The following is a 20,062-nucleotide window of genomic DNA, read 5'->3' as shown; positions in this document are numbered from 1 at the left end:
ACAAAAAAAAAGAGGTAATCCTGAACCCAAAGCAGTATGGGACGGTGAGAGGAAAGATTAGGATATTTAATTAACTTTTTCTAAAACTACATTAAACTGAGAAAGTGGTCAGATATAACAAGCACTGTAAGTTCATTTTAATTTCTCAGGCAGAAGTGACCATTAGGAGTGGCACTTAAACCTGATTAGGAAGATTGAAAAAAGGCATCACTCAGGGCTACTATCTTTATTTGAAAAAAGTCACTGCCAGCACACTAATCAGAGGCAGTGAATCCAGTTCCTCACACCATAATGGTACTTTTTCCTCACATATATAACCTAACTAGGTTCTACAAAGCTCTTAACAATGTGTCATCCATCCATGAGTATTTCATACATTCTCTTTTCTCTCCCTTTCACACAGAATCTGGGGCTCAGATTCAGATGAGATTCAGATTGGTGGAGTCATTGACCTCCTGATTTATTCATTAAAATGATTTCATCCCCATTTTGCTACTTTTGCTGTATTTGTGTATTTTCTGCTGATTACACTACTGCTCTGTTCCAGCACACGCGGCTGTTTGCCATCAGTCATTACTCCCCAGGTAGATATAATACTGACTTCTTGTCCCTTCTGCCAAATTGCCTGGCGTGTCTGGAATGTTCCTCACCTTAGTCATGGTTTTTTTTTGTATTTAGCCTTGCCCACATTGCTGCTTTGTTCCTGCATTCTGCCTTTGCCAAGCCCCTGTGTCAACCTTTCCTCACCGGCGGATTACCTGGATTTGAAACCTGTGTTATCTTGCTGACTGAAACGGACAAAAAAAAACACAGCTCTGCCTCGGCAGGAGAGCAATCGCCAGCTGCCACCGCACCTGGCCTCAGGTTTGCTGTGTATGGAATTGGTTTGAGGTCATCTTATTGAAAACTTTAATAACTCAAATACCAAAACAGTCTTTTAGATGCAGCCCTTCTCCCAGACAGATGCATACATTTCATTAAGCTTACATTTCACATTTCTAAATTAATCTATTAACCATTTAAAAATGACAATGATTTGGAAACATTAGTTTTGCTAGTTTCAGCTGTGTAAAACCAAGTGAAAATTATTAATGTGAATGTATTCATTTTCAAACTATTCATATTCATCAAATTTGCTGGTGAGAGTTCATGTTGGTTCAAAAGTGTGATCCTCATGAAAAACCAGCCTTGACCCAATATATCAGCTCATGTCAGAGCTCAGCAACAACAGATGTCATCTCTCTGAATGCTAATGAAGCGTGTGGGTGGCCAAAGTTGGCCCCCAGCATATGGGGTGTGACAAGGTTAGATCGCGATGAATGCTGCCCGACCTGAAAACTCAAGGCTGGTTTATGAGGCTGGATCTGCAGCCACCGTGTATCAATATAACTACCCCCAACACACACCCGTTACACAAATACACACACACACACACACACACACACACATACTCACTCCCAACCATCCTGAGCATCCTGTGGAACAGAAAACATAAATTAAAGTGGGGCTTCAGAGAGTGCAACGGCTGCAGGTTTTCACACACTTAGGTCCTCATTGCATGTGTTAGCTAATGGTGTTAAAATAAGACTGATGTTATTTCTATGATAAGGGGCATAGACACTAATAGCAGATGATGACTGAGTAGATGAAGGAGTCTGATGGAGCTTAATGACGAAATGACTGCTACTCGTCTTTGATGGCAAGAAGCTATATACTGACTGTCTGATGTGACGTGCATGTAGAAAACAAAAACAAGAAAATGAAGACGTACGCAGGCCCTACAGATACAGGGACATACAATTACTCTTCTGCATCAAGAGCTCATTAAATCCTGCACTCTTCGTTGTCCAAGTCTTTCAAATCCCCCTAAATATGGCTCCCTTGTGAATGTCATTTGAATATGCAGATGGAGGTACATTGCAGAAGTCACATCTCCATCAAGCTGCCTCAGTACATCACTGGTGGCAGGTCACTTTATGCCTGAAATTTATTATATATGTGACTTAAGAAGGTATTGATCGCAGTCACTGCAGATTAATTTTCTCCAAAGCTGAAGCCATGAATTAAAAGTTTATTCAATGCTAAGCCAGTTTTACTGCAGTGCTTATCTCAGCTTTACTATGACCCTGAACACACACTTTAGTTGTCTGTATGACTTAACGCCCGAATACCCTCTTTGACCGCTGCAATGTGTTTACACATGAGATCTGGCTGAATGAAAGCCAGGCAATTCTAATTGGAAAACACTATGATTAGCATAATTCTGTAAATTGGATGAGAAGATTGATGTCTCTCCTATGTCTGTATGCTAATTATTAAGCCAAGGCCAGGGAGTAGCCAAGCATAGAGCAAAGCATTAGCAATACTGAAAGCAGCAAGGAGGAAAGTACTAGCCTTCGTCAGTCGTAAAGAAAAAAAAACAGGATTCTAGAACTCCCACTAGCTGGTTGACATGTTAATTATTCAGATTCAAACACATCCATGATTTGAAAAGTGAGAAAACTATTTTCAAAAAAATAGTTTGACAACCTGCATTAAATAAAATTCTGTTTCTTTTAGAGAGAGCTTGGCTTGCTTTTTTTGTCTTTATCAGAAGTTAAATACTGATGTGCGAAAAGTCATGTTTTAACCTTGCTAACAAGTAAAAAAAAAAAGATTTTTGTTGTTTTCTTCACAATGCTAAGGCTGAGAATACCTGCTTTGAATCTGCAGAGCACCACATAGACTCTCAAAAGTCAAAGTCAAACAGTCCGTTTGCTTCACATGCAAGAATGGAAATATCAGTTCAGGCCATTTGTGAAGTGGGGCTGTACAGCATCGTCTCTAATCTGTAAATGCACTGAAATGAATTAAATGAAAAGCTGGTGCAGGCTATGAGAAGAAGCTGCTAACGTCAGCAGCCAGGAATTGTCAAGGCAGTGGCTGCTAGATGCTACTGGTGGACTGAGATAGGCAGGCCCAGACTAGCATTTCCATTGTTTCTCATTCACTTAATGAGGAAAAACCTTTGGAGCTATATCCAGTTAAAGTCATGTTTGTTACGGCAATATTGAGGAAAACTAATTAATTGTAAGGATTTAAGTGAGTGGGATTTTAGGATACTGCTTAACTAGCTCCATATATAGCTGAGCACACATAAAAAAATATCAGACTATATATCCTCTCTGTCTTTGGTCACACAATAAGCTGAAGGTTTATTTGCATTCCACAAAATAAATATACATGAGGGACAAGGTGAAGGTATTCTGCTTGCCAATTTGGCTGCTGTCCCATTTTTGAGTATTTTTCAGAGGCACTTGCGCAACTATAAGGCAGAAAGTGTTACTCTTGCCAGTTTGTTTGGCAGAGACAAGCTACTGAACAGGGCGACAAGGCAGTTAACTTTATCAGCTGCAGTAAAAATGGAAACTTGGACATTCTCTAAAATTTCTGTAGGAATATTTGATACCAAATTTTTTATACATTCAGTGTGGTCCAAGCTAACAATGTAACCAGTTCCAGCTTCTGTTCCAGACTAAGCTGGCTGTTGCTAGCTGGCTGTTATTCTGTTAAATGTGTTAGGTTGTCAAGTATTTTGGATCGTGGAAATGTTTTATCAATTGAGCCCTGTGAAACTAACGTAACCCCAATGCTGCTGATATTGTCATAAGCAGGACAGAAACACACAACCACCCACTAAAAACCCCACAGAAACAAGGAAGATAATTCAGATATATTGGCCTGCATCTTCTGCAAGTCTATGTTAAAGAGACTGGTTCCATGTAATATGCTCCATATTGCTACAGCTCTGTCTGTTGCAGCCCTGACTGCTTTGGAACAGACGGGGGAGCATGTTGCTACATGGACATTCTATTCTTCAGGAAGTGTAAATAACTGTCTGAGGCAGAAGTTACGCAGCGTAAAAACCAGCAAAAGAGAATTCACTCAAACTGCTATGAGGTTGTTGAGGTATGAATTGCTTTAGATGGGGGAAGAAAAAGTTCCCTTGTCCCTGCTGATAGTTGTTAGCTTTGCATCTTGCCAGAATTTCTCCTTGATTCTCCAAACCGAGAGCACTCTGACCCCTTTCTATTGTGAGTAAAACACCAATTACTCAAAAGTACTTTGTATAACCTGTTTTTAGGAAAGCAAATCTACATTTAAAATGCTGAAGTATGAAATAGTGGTTTGTGATTGAGTTATTTCATTGCTCACTCAATTTACAACATTTCAGTCATTTACAACAAATAAATATCTGTGTTTAGACAGCAGAATGAAAAATATGACAGATTCACTGATATCAGGATGTAGCATCTTATATAGCTGTTGAACTGGGTGCTGATTAAAAGCAGGATGTTCTTGCTACTCTTTTATCAAAAGGTTTTTTCACTGATCAGACCAAAGTTCAGGTTTCCATCTCTCAGTCCATTTTAAATGAGCCCCAACCCAGAGAAGGTGGGAGTCTATCTGGATCCTGGTTATATACAGTATGAGCTTTTTCTTTCTTTTTTTTAAATTTGCACTTTTGCAATTTCTTTTTTAGACATTCACTTATTTCAGTGAAAGCAGCAAATGGTTTCAAGAACAGTTTCTGCAACAATGCTGTGCGTTCCATGACAGAACAGCATCTATCCTTATTTAAATGTGGTGGCACCTGAGAACCTGAAAACGGTGGTCATGTCGCCTCACAGCAGGAGGGTTTGAATCCCAGTTGAGTTCATGGGTTCTCTCTGGGTACTCCGGCTTCCTCCCCCATGTTAACTGGTTGTTCTAAATTGACCCTAGGAGTGAGTGCTACCATGCATGGTTGTTTGTCTCTGTGTAGCCTCGTGATGGACTGGCGACCTGTGCAGGCTGTACCCCGTGGCAGCTGGGATAGGCTCTGTTCTGGAGCCTATGGATGGAAACTAAATGTCACATTTCCCAAAATGTCAAGCCAATCCTTCAATCTTACATGGATGTTTCACTGTTCTTCTTCTTTGTCTTTGGTAAGGGGTATAGTTGCTTGGACATTTTTTGTTCCATGTATATAGCAAAGTCATATGTAGGTTTGTAGCAAATGCCTTTAAAAAGGCCAGAGGGAACAAAAAAAATGCAGAATATAGCTGAAATGTAGACATGAGCCCTCGTTTTTACAGGTTTCCATGGATGTAGAGTTGGTCAGGTAAAATCCGTCTAAACAGAGGTTTCATAGGTCTCACATTTCTTTGCTGGTATTCATCTGATGGCACTTGACCTTAATGCCTGAGGACTCACTGAGTCTTTGGTCCACATTGCCTGTTAAGTGCACACTCAAGGTATCTGTCCCTTTTCTGACAGAGACCTAAAGTGTGGCTGTTTCTCCCTGTGCACGCTTTCATTAAACTTACAGGGTTGAGACAGAACGTTGGAGCTCCCTTTGAGGAAAGACTGTTAAATAATGCAGGTGGTTAAGTAAGCTTGTCGGGACGAATTGTAAAAAAGCCCCTGCTTCACTGAGCCAAAGCCTGTTAGGGAGAGAAAAGGGGGAGACTGCATGACTTTCAGCCCTCCAGAGTCCTGCTCACACACGGGTCGAATACAGAACGTGGCAAGGAACGTGTGTGTGTCTGTGGGTGATGAGGAAGTCCTCCTCCCTGCCACCATGTGCCTGTGCTGGCAGTTTATAGATCAGTCTCACACAAAGCCTCCTCTCCACCTCATGACAAGCTCTCTCGCAGCTAATAAAGTTACGTTTATTGACCTACACGCTCACTTTGAATTTAAGGAAATAGAGCTGAAGGAGAATGGCTTTAACAGACTGAAGAGGGCATGTTTTGGCACCATTGTTGGGCAGAGCACAAATGACGGTCTTGGTAAAGAGAGGGAGATGCAATGAGAAGCAGATGGCACAGGGCTGCCCCCTGCTGGTGCTACATTACATTGCACCATTATCTCAGAGGCTACAATGCTTTTAATACACAGAACAACAGAATTATTATAATTTAAGAGAGTGTGGCAAGGAACTTCATGGAACTCTTACTAAGACAGGCCAATTTTCAATTCACTTTGATTCCAGGGAAGGGAAAATTTATTTTGCCAAATTCCTACATAATAAAATACTCGTTTATAGAATATTTGAGAATCACTCTATTCAGGGTTTATATTATAGCCGTCTATGAGGTGTTCATATCACATCGATTAGCCTCTAATCTGTAGATGTTCTAATTTTCTATGCTCCCATACCTGCTGTCTGGATTAGAGTTCGAAGAGAAGATCTCTGATCACTCATAGATATCCAAAACATTGAAATGTTTTCTCTTAAACCACCAGATTGTTGCTTTGGCAAGATCCTTAGGATTGTGTTCATGTTGATAGGTGAACCCCCGTTGCAGTCTCAGTTCTCTTGAAGACTTAAACATGTTATCCTTAAAAAAAGACAATGTCTGTGTTAAGAACCAGTCATTGTTCCTTAAATCCTGATGAGTTTCACAAGCCCTGCAGATGAAAAAACATCATCGCAGCAGGATGCTGCCACCACCATGCTTTGCTTTTGGATTCTCTGGATACTGCACTGTGCAAAAGACGAGCAAACAGATGCAACAAAACAATAAGGCAAAAAGAAAAAAACCCCACCTTTTTATATATATAAAAAAAAAAAAGTCAGTAATTGGTATGAGCACCTTTTGTTCCGTTCTCTGTTAAGATGATCCCACACTCCTTCAGTAATGTTGAGGTCCGGGCTCTCATACCTCAGCCTTTTCTCCCCGTTTCTCCTCCTTAAGAATAGCTTCCTGACATTCCTTTAAGAACACGCTGCACACCATGCTGAGACCTGCCAATTTTTCAGCTAACAGCTCTTTGGGAATCACTTTATTGGTGCAAAAATACAATTTTACGCCAGTCAAACGGTGGCATCTTTGGCATTTTCATAGATGACACGAAAGAAACAGAAACCATTTGTGCGTCTTTGAGAATTTAACAAACTCAAAATGTGCCTTCTTCCTTCTTCTCTCACCACTCTTAACGCAAGCCCAGCTTTGTGCCTGTAGGGCTTAAAGTGGTCTCTGCTGTGGAGCTTTGCTGCTCCTCCAGGATTACCTTTGACCTTTTTTTTGCTAGCTCTCTTATTAATACCATCTATGAGTTTTGGAGGTCTGTGATTTCCCGGCAGGTTTAGAGTTTGTCTTTATAACCAAGCCCTTATCTGTCTGAGGGGCTCCTTCATCTTTATTGTTTGTTTGGTGGCGCTCCAGTCCAGACTCTGGGGCCTCTCAGGCATGCATATACATCTATATTCTATCTACAGAGATCATTTGACTCGGTTTGATGACACACAGCTAAAACATGCTTCCTCCTCCATCATAATCTTAATAAAGTATACCTGTATACCAAGACACTGCTGTGTATTCATGAATAGATTTTTATTCTATACAAAGCTGGTAGATTAAAGAGTACACCGACGTATCTGGGCTTCATTCAAGGCGACACTGCCACAGAAAAAAAGAAAAAAAAAAAGAGTACTGCCTATAACAATGTGCCTTGAGCGAGCCAATGACAGATTTCATATAAATACAAATATACTGATTTTCAGATTATACACATAAAACAATTCTCAGTCAGGATCCGAGGCAGAAGAGGAACTGAGCTAAATTCACTCATGGTGAACTTAAGCAATTGGGCTTAAGCTGATTGTTGTGCTGTTATTAAGGCCTGTTGATACAGTCTGCGCATCAGTCCAAGTTAAGGAGCTAATTGATTATTTGTAACTATAAATGATGACTAAATCCAAACGGGACACTTGCTGCTGATTCTGCCGCCAAAACCCAGCTACTTCTGACAGAATGTTGGACACAAGTTGACATACTGGACATTAGTGACTTTTGCAGCGTAAGAACCGAGCAGATGTGGGACGTTACAGGATGTTGCTGATGCTTTGGTCTGCAGGGCAGCGGCCGGCGCAGTTTCCACGGAGAAGGGAAAAACTGCTCAAGAGGAGGCCGCACTTAAGTTTCACAGCTCCTCACGTGCTCTCATGTGGATTTCCCGCTGCCTCTCGTTAACACTCCCGCCAGGTTCATTCTCAGGAAGACAGCACCCCCCCCCCCCCCCCCTTCCCGCTGTGCAGTGGCGGTCAGAAGCCAAAGACGTCGTCGCCGTATGAGCCGAAACTGTTGGAAGCGTTTCCGTTGGTGCTGTCCCAGTCGGGTTCGATGAGCCAGTCGTGGGACATCAGCCCAGTGTCCAGGACCTGGGGGTTAGTACGTGACACTGCCAGTCTGACAGGGCGGAGAAACAAATGAGGATGGATCAAAACTTCAAAAGTCATGTTTGAAATGAGGCTCCGAGTCAACCAGCGGCACGAAAAGACCAAAACCAGTGTTCATAAGAGCTCAATCTGTCAGCAATGCCACGTTTCTTTGGGTGTTTGTGGAAGTAGATTTGACAGCTAGGTGGCAGCTGTGGCACACAAGAGAAACTTTTTATAGGAGATATCACAAAGAGTGTGGCCGACTGGGTTATTTTAGACCCGTCTAAAAGGCCCAGTAACACAGAGATGATGAACTATTACTGGTTTGGGTCATTTTATCTATTTAAACAGGATATCGATTATTGGCAGTCAGTGTTACAACTAACCTCCAGACAGAAATGAAGACGGAATTAAAACCCTCTACATGAGAGGCATTTTTGCTGCTCCGGAGTCCTTTGAGTTGGTTTTTTGAGCTCTTGTTCAAATCCCGACTTCTTTTCCCCATTTCATTTATTTATTTGTCTCACCCTCACACTTGTGAGCAGGAAAATTTGTTTTACCTCAAGTTGTAACTTAGGTTAGGGAAAAGTTGGCTCGGAATGGAAAATACAAAACGCAGTCACTCTAACATTTACTTTGGTTGATAGCACAGACCAAAGGCATTTCATAATAAAGAGGAGTCGGAGCAATTAGTAAAGCTAGTTATGCCGTAAAGAATTGATTGTAATCTAGTATATGACTTGAAAAGCTGAATCGCTGAGAAGCAAAGAGAGCAGAGGATCTTCAGTTGGTCAACAAACACATGAGATAAATCACTGAACTGGTAAAAACGCTGTTCCTAAAAATCAAAAACTGGATGGGATTTGCATTTTCCTCCCTCCACCATGCAGAATAAATAGTCAGTAAATAAGAAAATCATCAAATATTTAAAGTCTGGAGGAATTTCAGTATGTAAGAGGCAGATTTAAATGGAACAGCTGCTGTAACCACACGGTGAAGAGATCCCAAACACAGCTCCATTCACATGTTCCACTTTAAAAACCTTCCTGTGCATAAAGGAAGCCTGATGCTACATTAACGCAGAAAGTTCACTGAGACTTTAGAGCAGCGCGTGCTGCCTTCAACACCACCTAGTTTCCTGGGACGTCCTGGCATTTTGTCGGGCAGAAAAGGTTAAATCCCCTTCTGCGCACGCTGCAGGGAGGAGGGTTAGAAGCAGAGGCTCGCACAGTTCTGGACTGAGCGCGTGCGAAGGACTGGTGAAGGGAAACAATACAAAGTGGTGAAAGCTTTACTGTGTAAGGTCTGGAATGCAAAAATGGATTTAAATCCTCAACTGAAACAAAAAAAACGTTAAATATCTGTGGTTAATACTGTCCAGAGTGAAATAAAAGTCAAAGTCAATGTCAGAATTACTGTTCTTCTTAATTATCCATCCATCCATCATCCATCATCTGCCGCTTATCCGGGGGTCGGGTCGCGGGGGCAGCAGCTTGAGCAGAGAAACCCAGACGTCCCTGTCCCCGGCCACTTCCTCCAGCTCTTCCGGGGGGACCCCGAGGCGTTCCCAGGCCAGCCGAGAGACATAGTCTCTCCAGCGTGTCCTGGGTCTCCCCCGGGGTCTCCTCCCAGTGGGACGTGCCCGGAACACCTCCCCAGGGAGGCGCCCAGGGGGCATCCTAACCAGATGCCCGAGCCACCTCATCTGACTCCTCTCAATGCGGAGGAGCAGCGGTTCTACTCCGAGCCCCTCCCAGATGACTGAGCTTCTCACCCTATCTCTAAGGGAGAGCCCAGACACCCTGCGGAGGAAACCCATTTCGGCCGCTTGTATTCGCGATCTTGTTCTTTCGGTCACTACCCACAACTCGTGACCATAGGTGAGGATGGGAACGTAGATTGACCAGTAAGTAGAGAGCTTCGCCTTCTGGCTCAGCTCCCTCTTCACAACGACGGGTCGGTGCAGAGCCCGCAACACTGCAGACGCCGCACCGATCCGCCCGTCAATCTCCCGTTCCATTCGTCCCTCACTCGTGAACAAGACCCCAAGATACTTGAACTCCTGCTACTTGGGGAAGGATCTCATTCCCGACCCGGAGAGAGCATTCCACCCTTTTCCGGCTGAGAACCATAGTCTCGGATTTGGAGGTGCTGATTCTCATTAGCTGATTCTTCTTAATTAGTTTAGTTCATATGTTTCCAACTTTCCGCCGGGGGTAGCGGTGCTGTAAAACGTCTGGGTTACAAAACGCATTCAGGCCATTTGAGCTCTGGGATAAAACGGTGAGCCGCCGCTCCGCTTTTAGACCGGCGACACAGTCACAGGAACAAAGACCGCTGTGTGACGTGGAGACGCAGAACTCCACTGTTCAGTACACTGAGCGGTGGGGGGGGCACATGCTAGATCATGGTCATCGGGTGGGAAGAACTCTCTTTGGTGATGAAAAGACGAGCAGAGAAAGACATCACTTGACAGTTTTCTAGCTACTTCTAACTACTGGCGGACATGACTGAGCTGTAAGCCGTGTTATTGGGTTTGGTGGAGACTGAACAGACTGGTGTGAGGTTAGTGATTAGGACTATCACACTAAGTCACGGTGGACAGCAAAGCTCAACTTTACCTGGAAATGAACCATAGCTATCCAGAGCACAGCTGGAGACACAAACACACAGCAGATTGAGGGCAGTTTCACATTGAGCTGCCGTGTTACTTCCAACTGATTGAGCCGGATTTTTGCAGCGTGAACGTGAGTGAGCGACATTCTGCTGCAAACAAGCGTTTCATTGCAAACAAGCGGCAAAGGGAATCAACCCGGCTACTCCACATATTCCCTGCAAAGTGTCTCACCTGGAAAAGGCTTCATCCAAACCGTCCTCCATTTCCTGGAAGAGAATGGATCTTTATGTGCACCCAACATTTTCAAGCAGTGGAAATATTTCATGACTTTAGTGGGGCTGGAGGCACAACTTTAGATAAAAAATAAAAAGAATTTGAAAAGAATAATTTGCAACAGCTTCATTGTTAAGTCTGCGTAAGAGCGAGCCAAAGCCAGAGGAGGAGGAGAGGATCGTACCAGGGCAGGATTGTTATTGGTCTCTGAGGGCTGGCGGTTATCCAGCTGATCCTCGCCCATGTTCCTGTTGCTCTCCCCCATCACAATCACACTGTCCTCTAAATCCAGTAGGTTTTCTGTGGCAACATCTACATGAGAGCAGACGGAGAGGCCTCCAATGTCAAAAAGAGCCACGGTCCTTTGTCATGGCCTGCAGCGAGTTTCTGTACAACTAAAAGGAATGAAAGACGAACGGACATCACACTTTACTTTACCTATGCCTTTCAGACTCCCGAAGCTGTTTGATCTCTCCGAGTGGGAACTGCTGCTGGCATCTCCGGCGGAACCAGACTTCACTCTCTTCCCTTTCTCTAGAAGAGACAATCGAGACCAAACACAAGCAGGTCAAGACCCGTTCACTGAAACGCGCCGCAGATAACCGCCATCGTCTGGCGGAGTGGAGCCGCGAGCACCGGTGCTGATTAAAAAAAAACAAAAACAAAACAACCCGTGTGAGCGCGACCTGGAGGGAGAGGAAAGCAGCGCCTACCTTCTTTGGCCACTTGCCAGAGCTCAAAAGCTACGGTGAAGGCCTGGGCTACCGTCAAAGCCACAGCCTGAGCCTGGAAAGAAGGAGGAAACACACTTTGTAACAGAGAGAGGGGAGCGGGGGGGAATTACTGCTCAGACTGAGGAAGAGGAGCGGTGGACCTCATCTTCAATCATTTAGGGGCCAAAGCGCCAGATCACAACACTTTACACACTGGGATTAGCAGCTCAGAGACTCTGAAAAGGGACAGAATCTGCCTGCTTTTCATACGCTCAAGGAAATAAATCTACCTTTACAGAGTAATACACCAGACACGCGACATTAAAGTAAATCAGTAGCACAAAATCACACCACGTCCACTCAAGTCAAAGCTACAAAGATATCAGCGAGTCATGACATCTACACGGCCCACAGATGGCTCCACTGAATTTGTCAGTGAAGTGAAACGTGCGTTTGAAAAACACATTTTGTGCAAACTTTAAAAAAAAAGAAAAAGAAAAAAAGAGGCATGTTCAAATGCGTGCACCACAGTAGCTTTTTATAAAGAGGTCTCAGCTGTTAAGTCTTTCCCAGAGCAAATTTCAGCCTGTGAAGGGCTAAAACAGCTAAAACAGGGGGCTGACAGCTCCTTTCAACAGTCAGGTCAAAGTCGTCAAAGAGCAGCTCCCGTGGAGGGCAGAGAGAAGTCATCAGAGCCATCTCCATAACCGTGATGAGAGAGCGAGGAGGATTAACAAAGTGGAGTGCTACCGTGTCATCCTGGGAGGGAGAGAAAGGGGCCGAATGTGGAAGCGGGTAAGATGAGAGGAAAAGTGCCCTTCTGCCTTTTAACACAGGCACACCACATGAGTTTAACTTCTAGGGTTTCCTCTTAAGGAGGGGGGGCATGAAGGAAGAGCTTTCATTCAAGAGGACTGTGGCTACAGGGCAAAATATGGCCCAAAGGAAGAAAGACAAAAGAATAATCTGGGTTTTCCAATTACAATTGCAAAAAGAGACCAAACTCCATGAAAAGCTCATTTCCAACCAGTCACCGAATCCCAGATGTACCCGACTCACCACTTTCCTCTTGGAGCACAGGTAGGCGTGGCACTCCAGCGTCCCATTCAGGGTGTTTTGAGCGATGTACGCAAACACTTTATCGTGCAGTTTGTCCACTGTGCAGTAGGATATTCTGCAGGCCGAGGGTGACAAGTTAGGCAAGCAGCGCACACACACACACACACACACACACACACACACACACACACACACACACACACACACACAAAGACGTCAAGAGGAGCTCACAGCATACGCGATCCATGTGCCTGACAGCGTACGCAGCGGGGCACCTACCTGTATATGGAGACGTTTTCCTGCAGTTTATTGCTGGGCCTGTCGAACAGAGCGATTCCCTGAGGTGAAACCTTGAGAGCAACCTTCTGGGGCTTTTTCCCGCTGGCTTTAGCCTGTCAGGGAAAGTTGTTCAACACACCAATAGTTATCAACCACAATTAATTGTGAATTAAGAAATAGTTTACAGCATCTCTTTTCTGCTCATTTTATGCCACTGTTAAGTTTCAGGTTGGTGTTAGCACCACTGACCACCATCTTTTCTCTATATTTGGAAGCTTTTCTCTATAATTTAACACAAGGTCTTCCCTGTTTTTCAGTTCTAATATGAATGACTTCATACAAGCCATTTACACTACGCACATCTGGGATTGTTGGGGTTCAGTCTGGAGCAAATGCTACCGTCGGATATCGATCAAAACCTACATCAGACTCGCAGAAAGTCTTCTGGCCTACAAACAGTCCATAACTCAGCAGAACATCTGGTATACTACGGCTGGCCAAATCAAAATCAGTGCAAACTGAACGACTTCCGGGTCTAAACTCAGTCATTCAGGCTCATTTCCCTTCTCTCAGGAACGGTGTCGGGTCGGCACGAGACCTCACGAATGCAGTCAGAGCAGGGCCGTCCCATTAAGAGCAGCCGACTATGAGGAAACGGCACTCAGGCACTTTGGTACCTTGCAAAGCAGCTGGATTTCTCGCAAGATCACAATCACGAGAGAATCCATCTTCAAAGCTGCAAACAATCTGTTTGTAGCCAAAACATTCCAACTAGTCAGCGTTCCACACGGTGGCTGAGGCAGGTTCTGGGCCCCTGCTCAGTCTGGGGTTTGTTTCTTTGCTCAGCGAGTGGAGCTCCAGCTGCAAAGATGTGAAAAACGTTTTGAACAACGTGGGGTTCAGTGTCTCGCCGGGGGATCGAACCGCCGACCTTCTGGTCGGTCGATGTGTGAAAACAGATTTAACCCAAAAATTTGCAGCTGAATGTAAACGATGGTGATGAATTGCATGAAATTCACGTGACATCCTCTTATCTATTATGTCTCACTGCAGCAAATGTAATATTATCAATAAAAAAAAGATCATTTCAATGAGTTGGGGAAGAACAGACTGAAGCATTTGGAAAATTGATTTAGACAACAGGGAGGTCCCAGCAGATCCTCGAGCTCTGACCGTGGCAACGATCCTCTTCACAGCAGCTGCTGACAGCTCCTCTCCTTTGGGCTGGTCCACCAGTGTCATGCCGAGGTGACGAAGGTTAAAGGTCATCCCCTCTAAGATGGTCTCCCGCGTGTCCGTCCAGTTCTCCGGAAGCTCTAAAGGGGTTTTAAATAGGACAAGTGGGGTCAACACATCGATCAGCAGCGCACGTGTTCTCCTGAAGCTCAAGACATCAAATATTAATCAACTTTTTTTTTTAAATCCCTCCATTTTGCCTTAAAAGATAAATAATGGCTGTGAAAACATTAAACGAGTTTGAGAAAAACACAAATCTGAGCGATGTAAACAGCCTGAGCCGAGCGTCTGAGCTCAGCCATTTCATCTCCTCTTTCTCTGAAGTGCAGAGCCAAAACAGGCTATTTGGGTCAGAGGTTCTGAGGATGTAAAGTAAATATTGCATCTGCAAACAACCTATAGCGCCCGACACTAAAGAGGAACAAGCATACATGGACTCTGGCATTCTGTGATAAGAGGAAAGCCTGTTTTTGTTCTTTCAGAAAGGAACCCGAGTGATCTCTCCAAAACCAGGCCACACGCGTTGTTCTGAAGTTTAAGTACTGGGTCCACTTTCCTCACATTCGCAGAAAACGTGCGTTACAACCGCAGCTGCTGAGGGAACAGCTGCTACCTTCGTTGGGGTTTCTTATCAGGGCTTACGTGGTGCCGGCCGGCCCTGACCCTGTGGCAGTGTTTCCACAGATATCCTCAGAGAGAGTGTGTGTGTGTGTGTGTGTGTGTAGGACGATAGCAGAAAAACATCACCATCACCAAGAAATCCATCCTCCCAGCATTTACCTCCTCTGGGATATAGTGCATACCACACACACACACACACACACACACACTCTGAGCAGCAAGAATGTCTCAGAAAAGTGATAAAACAAGAGCAGAGATTCCTTCTGCTCAATGTTATCACTTTCAGGTTCACAACCTTACCAACAGCAAAAGAACATTTACACCGTGTCCTCGTTGTTTTTATCCTGATTGTAAACTCCCTGATGAATAAATTCCATCTTTACACGCACAGGTTGTGCAAACTACCATGAGTGCTAACGGGAGAGAAACTCAGAGTCTGCAGTGGTGGCAGCTGTCCTGTCAGGCTGTACTTTCCCTTGTTTTTAGCTCGCTGCTACGATTCCTCTAACCTTTATCTGAGGCTCAGAAAACACTGCTATCATGCTAATATCTGCTCATCGCTATGAATGAATGTGAGGCTGGAGTTGATGTGGACCTCATTGGTTTTGCTGGTATTTGGTTAAAGCTTTGAAAATGGACGGGACGTGATCGTTTCCAGTCATTAACTTCCTAATCTTGGTGTAGGGGAGGATGAAGATGACTCATTAACGTGCAACTACTACAGTTGGAAGCGACGGCATATAAATATTGAGACAAATTTGAGAAACACGCTACATTTTCTAGCATGACACAGGATCCACATGCTGGGGCCAGAATTGGGTCCCGAATATCACGTTGTCTTGTTTATCAAGTTAGTAACACAAAGAATCGTTAGCCCCCTTTAGTTGCCTTTTCACTCGGTGAAAACGGTGTTTGTACTTTAATCCGTCTAAAGCCAACACAACCGATGTTTGAAACAGTCTCACACACCTCTTAGGGTTCAGACTCGTGCCCTTTTAGCGTTGGAACAGCCTCAGAGTTTAGTTTCAGTCTCTCATTAAAGCCATCATCGCACCAGTTCTTGTTCATAACGCTGTCATGCGTGAAGTTTAGTGAACAAATCCAAACCTTTTATCGACTGTGTTGCTGGGCAAGAAAAACGTACAGTGCTCCGTGAACTACTGCTGGATCACCTGTTCCTTGTGGTGTGAAATGCCCACTTTAAAAAGGGAATCCTGCCCGTTTTCTCACTGTGACATGCGAGTGAAAAGTCTAAAGTAAAAAATTAATCTTGCTGGAGAGAGTTTGAGACGTCTGGATAAAACAAATTCCACCTGCAAAAAAATAAAAATAAACCTGACTAAAACCTGCTTGTACCTCTTTATTGAGCTCTGGGGGATGTTTAAGGTGATAATAAATCATTTAAACAAAGCCAGGACACATAGAAACGGATGCCACGGGGCCTTTAAATTGAAAAGTAATGAGAACAAAAGTTCAGATTTCTCCTGAAGGTAACACCTGCAACTACATGCAGACTGATCCCACCATAAATGAGAGATCACAGTTTTAACTCAGAGCCAGTATCGGTTTTCCAATACTGGTAATCCTGAGAACGCAGCAACAGAGCAAGTACCAGGCACCGTTCAGCCTGAGAATGTGGAGGGCTTTGGGGTCAAGGGTCAGCAGCAACTACACGAGAGAGGAAACAGCTGTGTGCACGTGTCAACTGTGACCAAGTGACCTCTGCTCCGTTTGCTCTCAGTGATTGGTTACTGTTTATGATAGAAGATCATAAGAGGAAGTGACTCAGATGATGGGAAGAACAAAGGATTCTAGTGCTAATAAAGCACGTCAATTTTATGATTATTTGTTATTACACCAGATTGGAGAAGTGTCACTTTGGCTCGCCACACTGTTGATAACTTTGCTCCTTTGTCTCTGGACACGATCTTATCTAATCACAAACTAAGCCAAAATGCAGGCACACTCCACACTTCAGTTAACGGCCCGTGGTGCACGCTGAACACGGTTCATTCAGAGGCAGACGACAGAATTCTGGCCCACTCTAAAGGTCTGGCCACAACATTTCAATCAGGATGAGGTCTGGACTTTTGACTGGACCATTGCAACACCTTTGCTGCTGTGTTTGGGATCACTGTCCTGGAGCATGACTCAATTTTAGCCAAGCTTCAGCTGTCAGACGGATGACCTCACATTTGACTGGAGAATGATCTGGCACACGGAGGACTTTAGTCGTATGCGCTGATCGGGTCAGACTGACTGTTTTGTTTCATGGCTTCTCCTTATTGGACGACCCGAAGACTCCCGCATCAATCTGCACTGCAAAGTGTGTTTGCCAACAGCTGGAGGTTGTGTTTGCGGTGTGTTCAAGTGCAATTTTCTTTTGCCCCCTGGGGCTCCTGCCATCAACGGTTCATGACTTTGGTTCAGTGTGTAAGAACTTTGACAACAATGGCACAAATTACCAGGCGACACACTTTCTGGCCGGTGTGTGTGTCGACACAAACACTCGATCACTAAGGAAACCAGCTGTGCTCCTGCAACTCGGGGGGCCACTTCTGTCCAAACCCCTGCTGCCATTTCAAGTCTCTCTTAACCGTGTCAGAGTCCTGAACTCACCGGGCTGCCGGAGAGATTTTAATGTAGCAGAAAACAGATTAGAGACGACATGTTTGTTTGTTTGGGAGTCTCTGCGGATGTAAGGTTAAACCAGCATTCCAGAGGAACTTCTCCCCTGATAAGCCAAATAAACAGAGCAGAAATGAAGGGGAGCAGCTTCAGTAGCAGACGTGGAATGTAGAGTTTGTTCACCTCGTCTGTTGCTTCTGTAAAAGTACTCAACACAAAGGAACACAGAAGTTACTGCTGGGCCAGTATGTTTGGTGACTGCAGACTGAAAGAAACCTGCTCGGCACGCAGGTATAAGGAGGCAAGCCTTTGCAGTAAGATGTACAACTGCCCTGTGCGCCTTTAATCGTGAAGCAGAGCTTTTCTTTTTCTGTTTTGGTCAGTGAGCTGCGTTCACCTGCCGTCCCACCGGGATAATCAGCCCCCGAGAACAAGGAGATGTAGGCCAATCCAGACTTGGTCTCACTGGACCAAAGTCAGACTAGAAAGTCTGGCATGAATGATGTGGGTCAGCGCTGGTGAGGAATGCGTGCCCTGCAGTCAGGTGAAGAGCTGTTAATCTCGACTACAATACACTACTTTTCTTACAAGTGGGTCAGGAACTGCAGTTTCCCCCCGAAGCTGCTAATTCGACTGGTATTCAGGGAAAGAGCCCATTTACAGTGGAAATTATTCCATCCAGCACAATAAGTGCTGGATGAGGAAGTTTACTCTGATCCGAGATGCTGCTTTGGCCATGCTCCAAGGTCTCTCAGTTTAGGGTGGAGCAGCTACATGTCGTACAGAAGTCCAGTTTCTCATTCAGTATCTTAATTCTGGAGAACAGCTGAGAGAGCTGCGGAGGTGAGATTCTTACGTGATCTCACGGCCACATACATTCGTCACAGCTTTCAGGACTCTAAAACAGTCCAGCTTGAACCCGTTCCAGAGGGGCCGTGCATCGAGCGACCCGCAGCATTCCTGGCTCGTCCTCTTGGTTACAGGCAGCTGGACCGGTCAGTCCCCTCAGCAACTTTACAGCCACGATCAAGTGAGCTCCGGCTTACCAAGTGGCCCTTGAGTCCTACAATGGGAACCAGAGCCCTGCTCAAAAAAATATTCAAAGAAGACCCTCTCATTCAGGTCGCTGTGTAGCACGGCTTTGACAGGAAACAAAGCCAACAGATAAACACATAAATGGTATCAGTCTAAGAGGTGGGTGAGACCCTGACCTCCACACTTCACCAGGTGGTAAAGTGGAAATAAAAGAGGGGGGGGGGGTCTGAGGACTGGGATTATGAACAAATCCAAAACCCCACTGCACCAATAAGGCAATAAGGACACTTACTGTACTCGCCACCACATCACAGGAACCCTGTGAAATGTTAAAATCCTTCCCCTGAAACTTCTGAGGAATGTATCAAGTGCGAGGAAAACGACTTCCAATATTCCACAACAAGAAAGCGTCACTTTCAAGCTGCTGGGTCCGGAATAAGATTAACTTCCGGGGAGTTATTCCACTTCTTTTTCTTCCAAAGGAGAAGAAGAAGAAGAAAGAAAGTAATTAAGAATTGAATGCCATTACTCAACCTCCTTCGAGAGAAATACAGACATATCCTCAAAACAGCACCAGGAGAAATTGTTCATAGCTCATCTGTTCGTGTGTGTGTGTGTGTATAAATTTAGAAAGGAAAGAAAATGCGTACAGCAGTGAGTAAAAGTCAACTTTGTCCAAACTAGACACTCGTAGCTAACGTTGAAAAAAGCCTATTCAACTTTTTCACCTTTCAGCTAACTTTACAATAATTCTCTTACTTCGGTGTCTTCCGGCAGTCCACGACTGTTTCGCCATACTTGGACTCCGGATAATAGCTCTCCCAGCCGATTTGAGGGCATCCATGTCGGTGTTCTGAAATCCAGAGGAGCCGCCGAAGTTGCTTGAGTCTTCCAGGAGAAATGTTGTTGACCTGACTGCTGATGGGGGAGATGGACTCGTGTTGCCTTCCAGTGCAATCGGAATTCACGTTTTTAAGAGCCTTAAGCGTTGCTGCATTTTAGTCCGGTGGGACATTGCGCGATTTGAGAGCCGCGCAAAATTTGAACAATTACATGATTAAGTTTTCTTTTGTTGTTGTTATTTTCACATGCTATGAGAGTAGATATCCAATTCAAACAAAGATAATGTCCCTGCTTCATCACTGAATCACAGCTTGGGCTTCTGTATTACTGCACTCTTAAGTTTTATTTGTTCTATATTTCACCACCTTTTGCCACTTCTGAAAACAGGGCTTATTTGTAGAGTTTTTCCCTGGGCCCAAGAAGCCAAAAAGAACTAACTTGAGTTAATCCACCGTGGCACACACACGTGGCAATTCTACGGAAAAGAGTTGGCGATCTTGTCTCCTCTAGAGCAACTTAATGCAACACTCCGGTAGAAGGTATTTGAAACGGATATTTCCAGGCGGCCCC

The 20,062-nt window shown here is 44.5% G+C and overlaps 1 protein-coding gene across 1 annotated transcript; it reads right to left on the bottom strand.

Annotated features, from left to right (window-relative positions):
• Positions 1-7,346: 7,346 nt before the first annotated feature.
• Positions 7,347-19,600, bottom strand: ldlrap1a (low density lipoprotein receptor adaptor protein 1a). Its single transcript, XM_072370540.1, has 9 exons — positions 19,409-19,600; positions 14,303-14,445; positions 13,130-13,242; positions 12,851-12,965; positions 11,792-11,864; positions 11,517-11,612; positions 11,263-11,390; positions 11,037-11,071; positions 7,347-8,216 (listed from the first exon to the last, which is right to left on the bottom strand). Exons 1-9 carry the CDS (start codon positions 19,491-19,493, stop codon positions 8,072-8,074), a joined length of 933 nt encoding a protein of 310 aa, XP_072226641.1. The 5' UTR covers positions 19,494-19,600; the 3' UTR covers positions 7,347-8,071.
• Positions 19,601-20,062: the final 462 nt, after the last annotated feature.

This window comes from Leuresthes tenuis, unplaced genomic scaffold (assembly GCF_036924035.1).
Source record: "Leuresthes tenuis unplaced genomic scaffold, fLeuTen1.0.hap1 SCAF_18, whole genome shotgun sequence".
NCBI lineage: Eukaryota > Metazoa > Chordata > Actinopteri > Atheriniformes > Atherinopsidae > Leuresthes > Leuresthes tenuis.
The sequence above is the reverse complement of the archived record's forward strand: the minus strand, read 5'-3'. Positions and strand labels throughout refer to the sequence as shown.

What these genes read in the sequence shown, in the direction of transcription:
- ldlrap1a (XM_072370540.1), bottom strand. Translation starts at nt 19,493, where the DNA reads ATGGATGCCCTCAAATCGGCTGGGAGAGCTATTATCCGGAGTCCAAGT. An exon ending in TGAAGAGGATCGTTGCCACG is followed by an intron (nt 13,243 to 14,302) that starts GTCAGAGCTCGA and finishes TTTCCCTGACAG; the next exon opens with GCTAAAGCCAGCGGGAAAAA. An exon ending in TTGGATGAAGCCTTTTCCAG is followed by an intron (nt 8,217 to 11,036) that starts GTGAGACACTTT and finishes CCGCCCTGTCAG; the next exon opens with ACTGGCAGTGTCACGTACTA.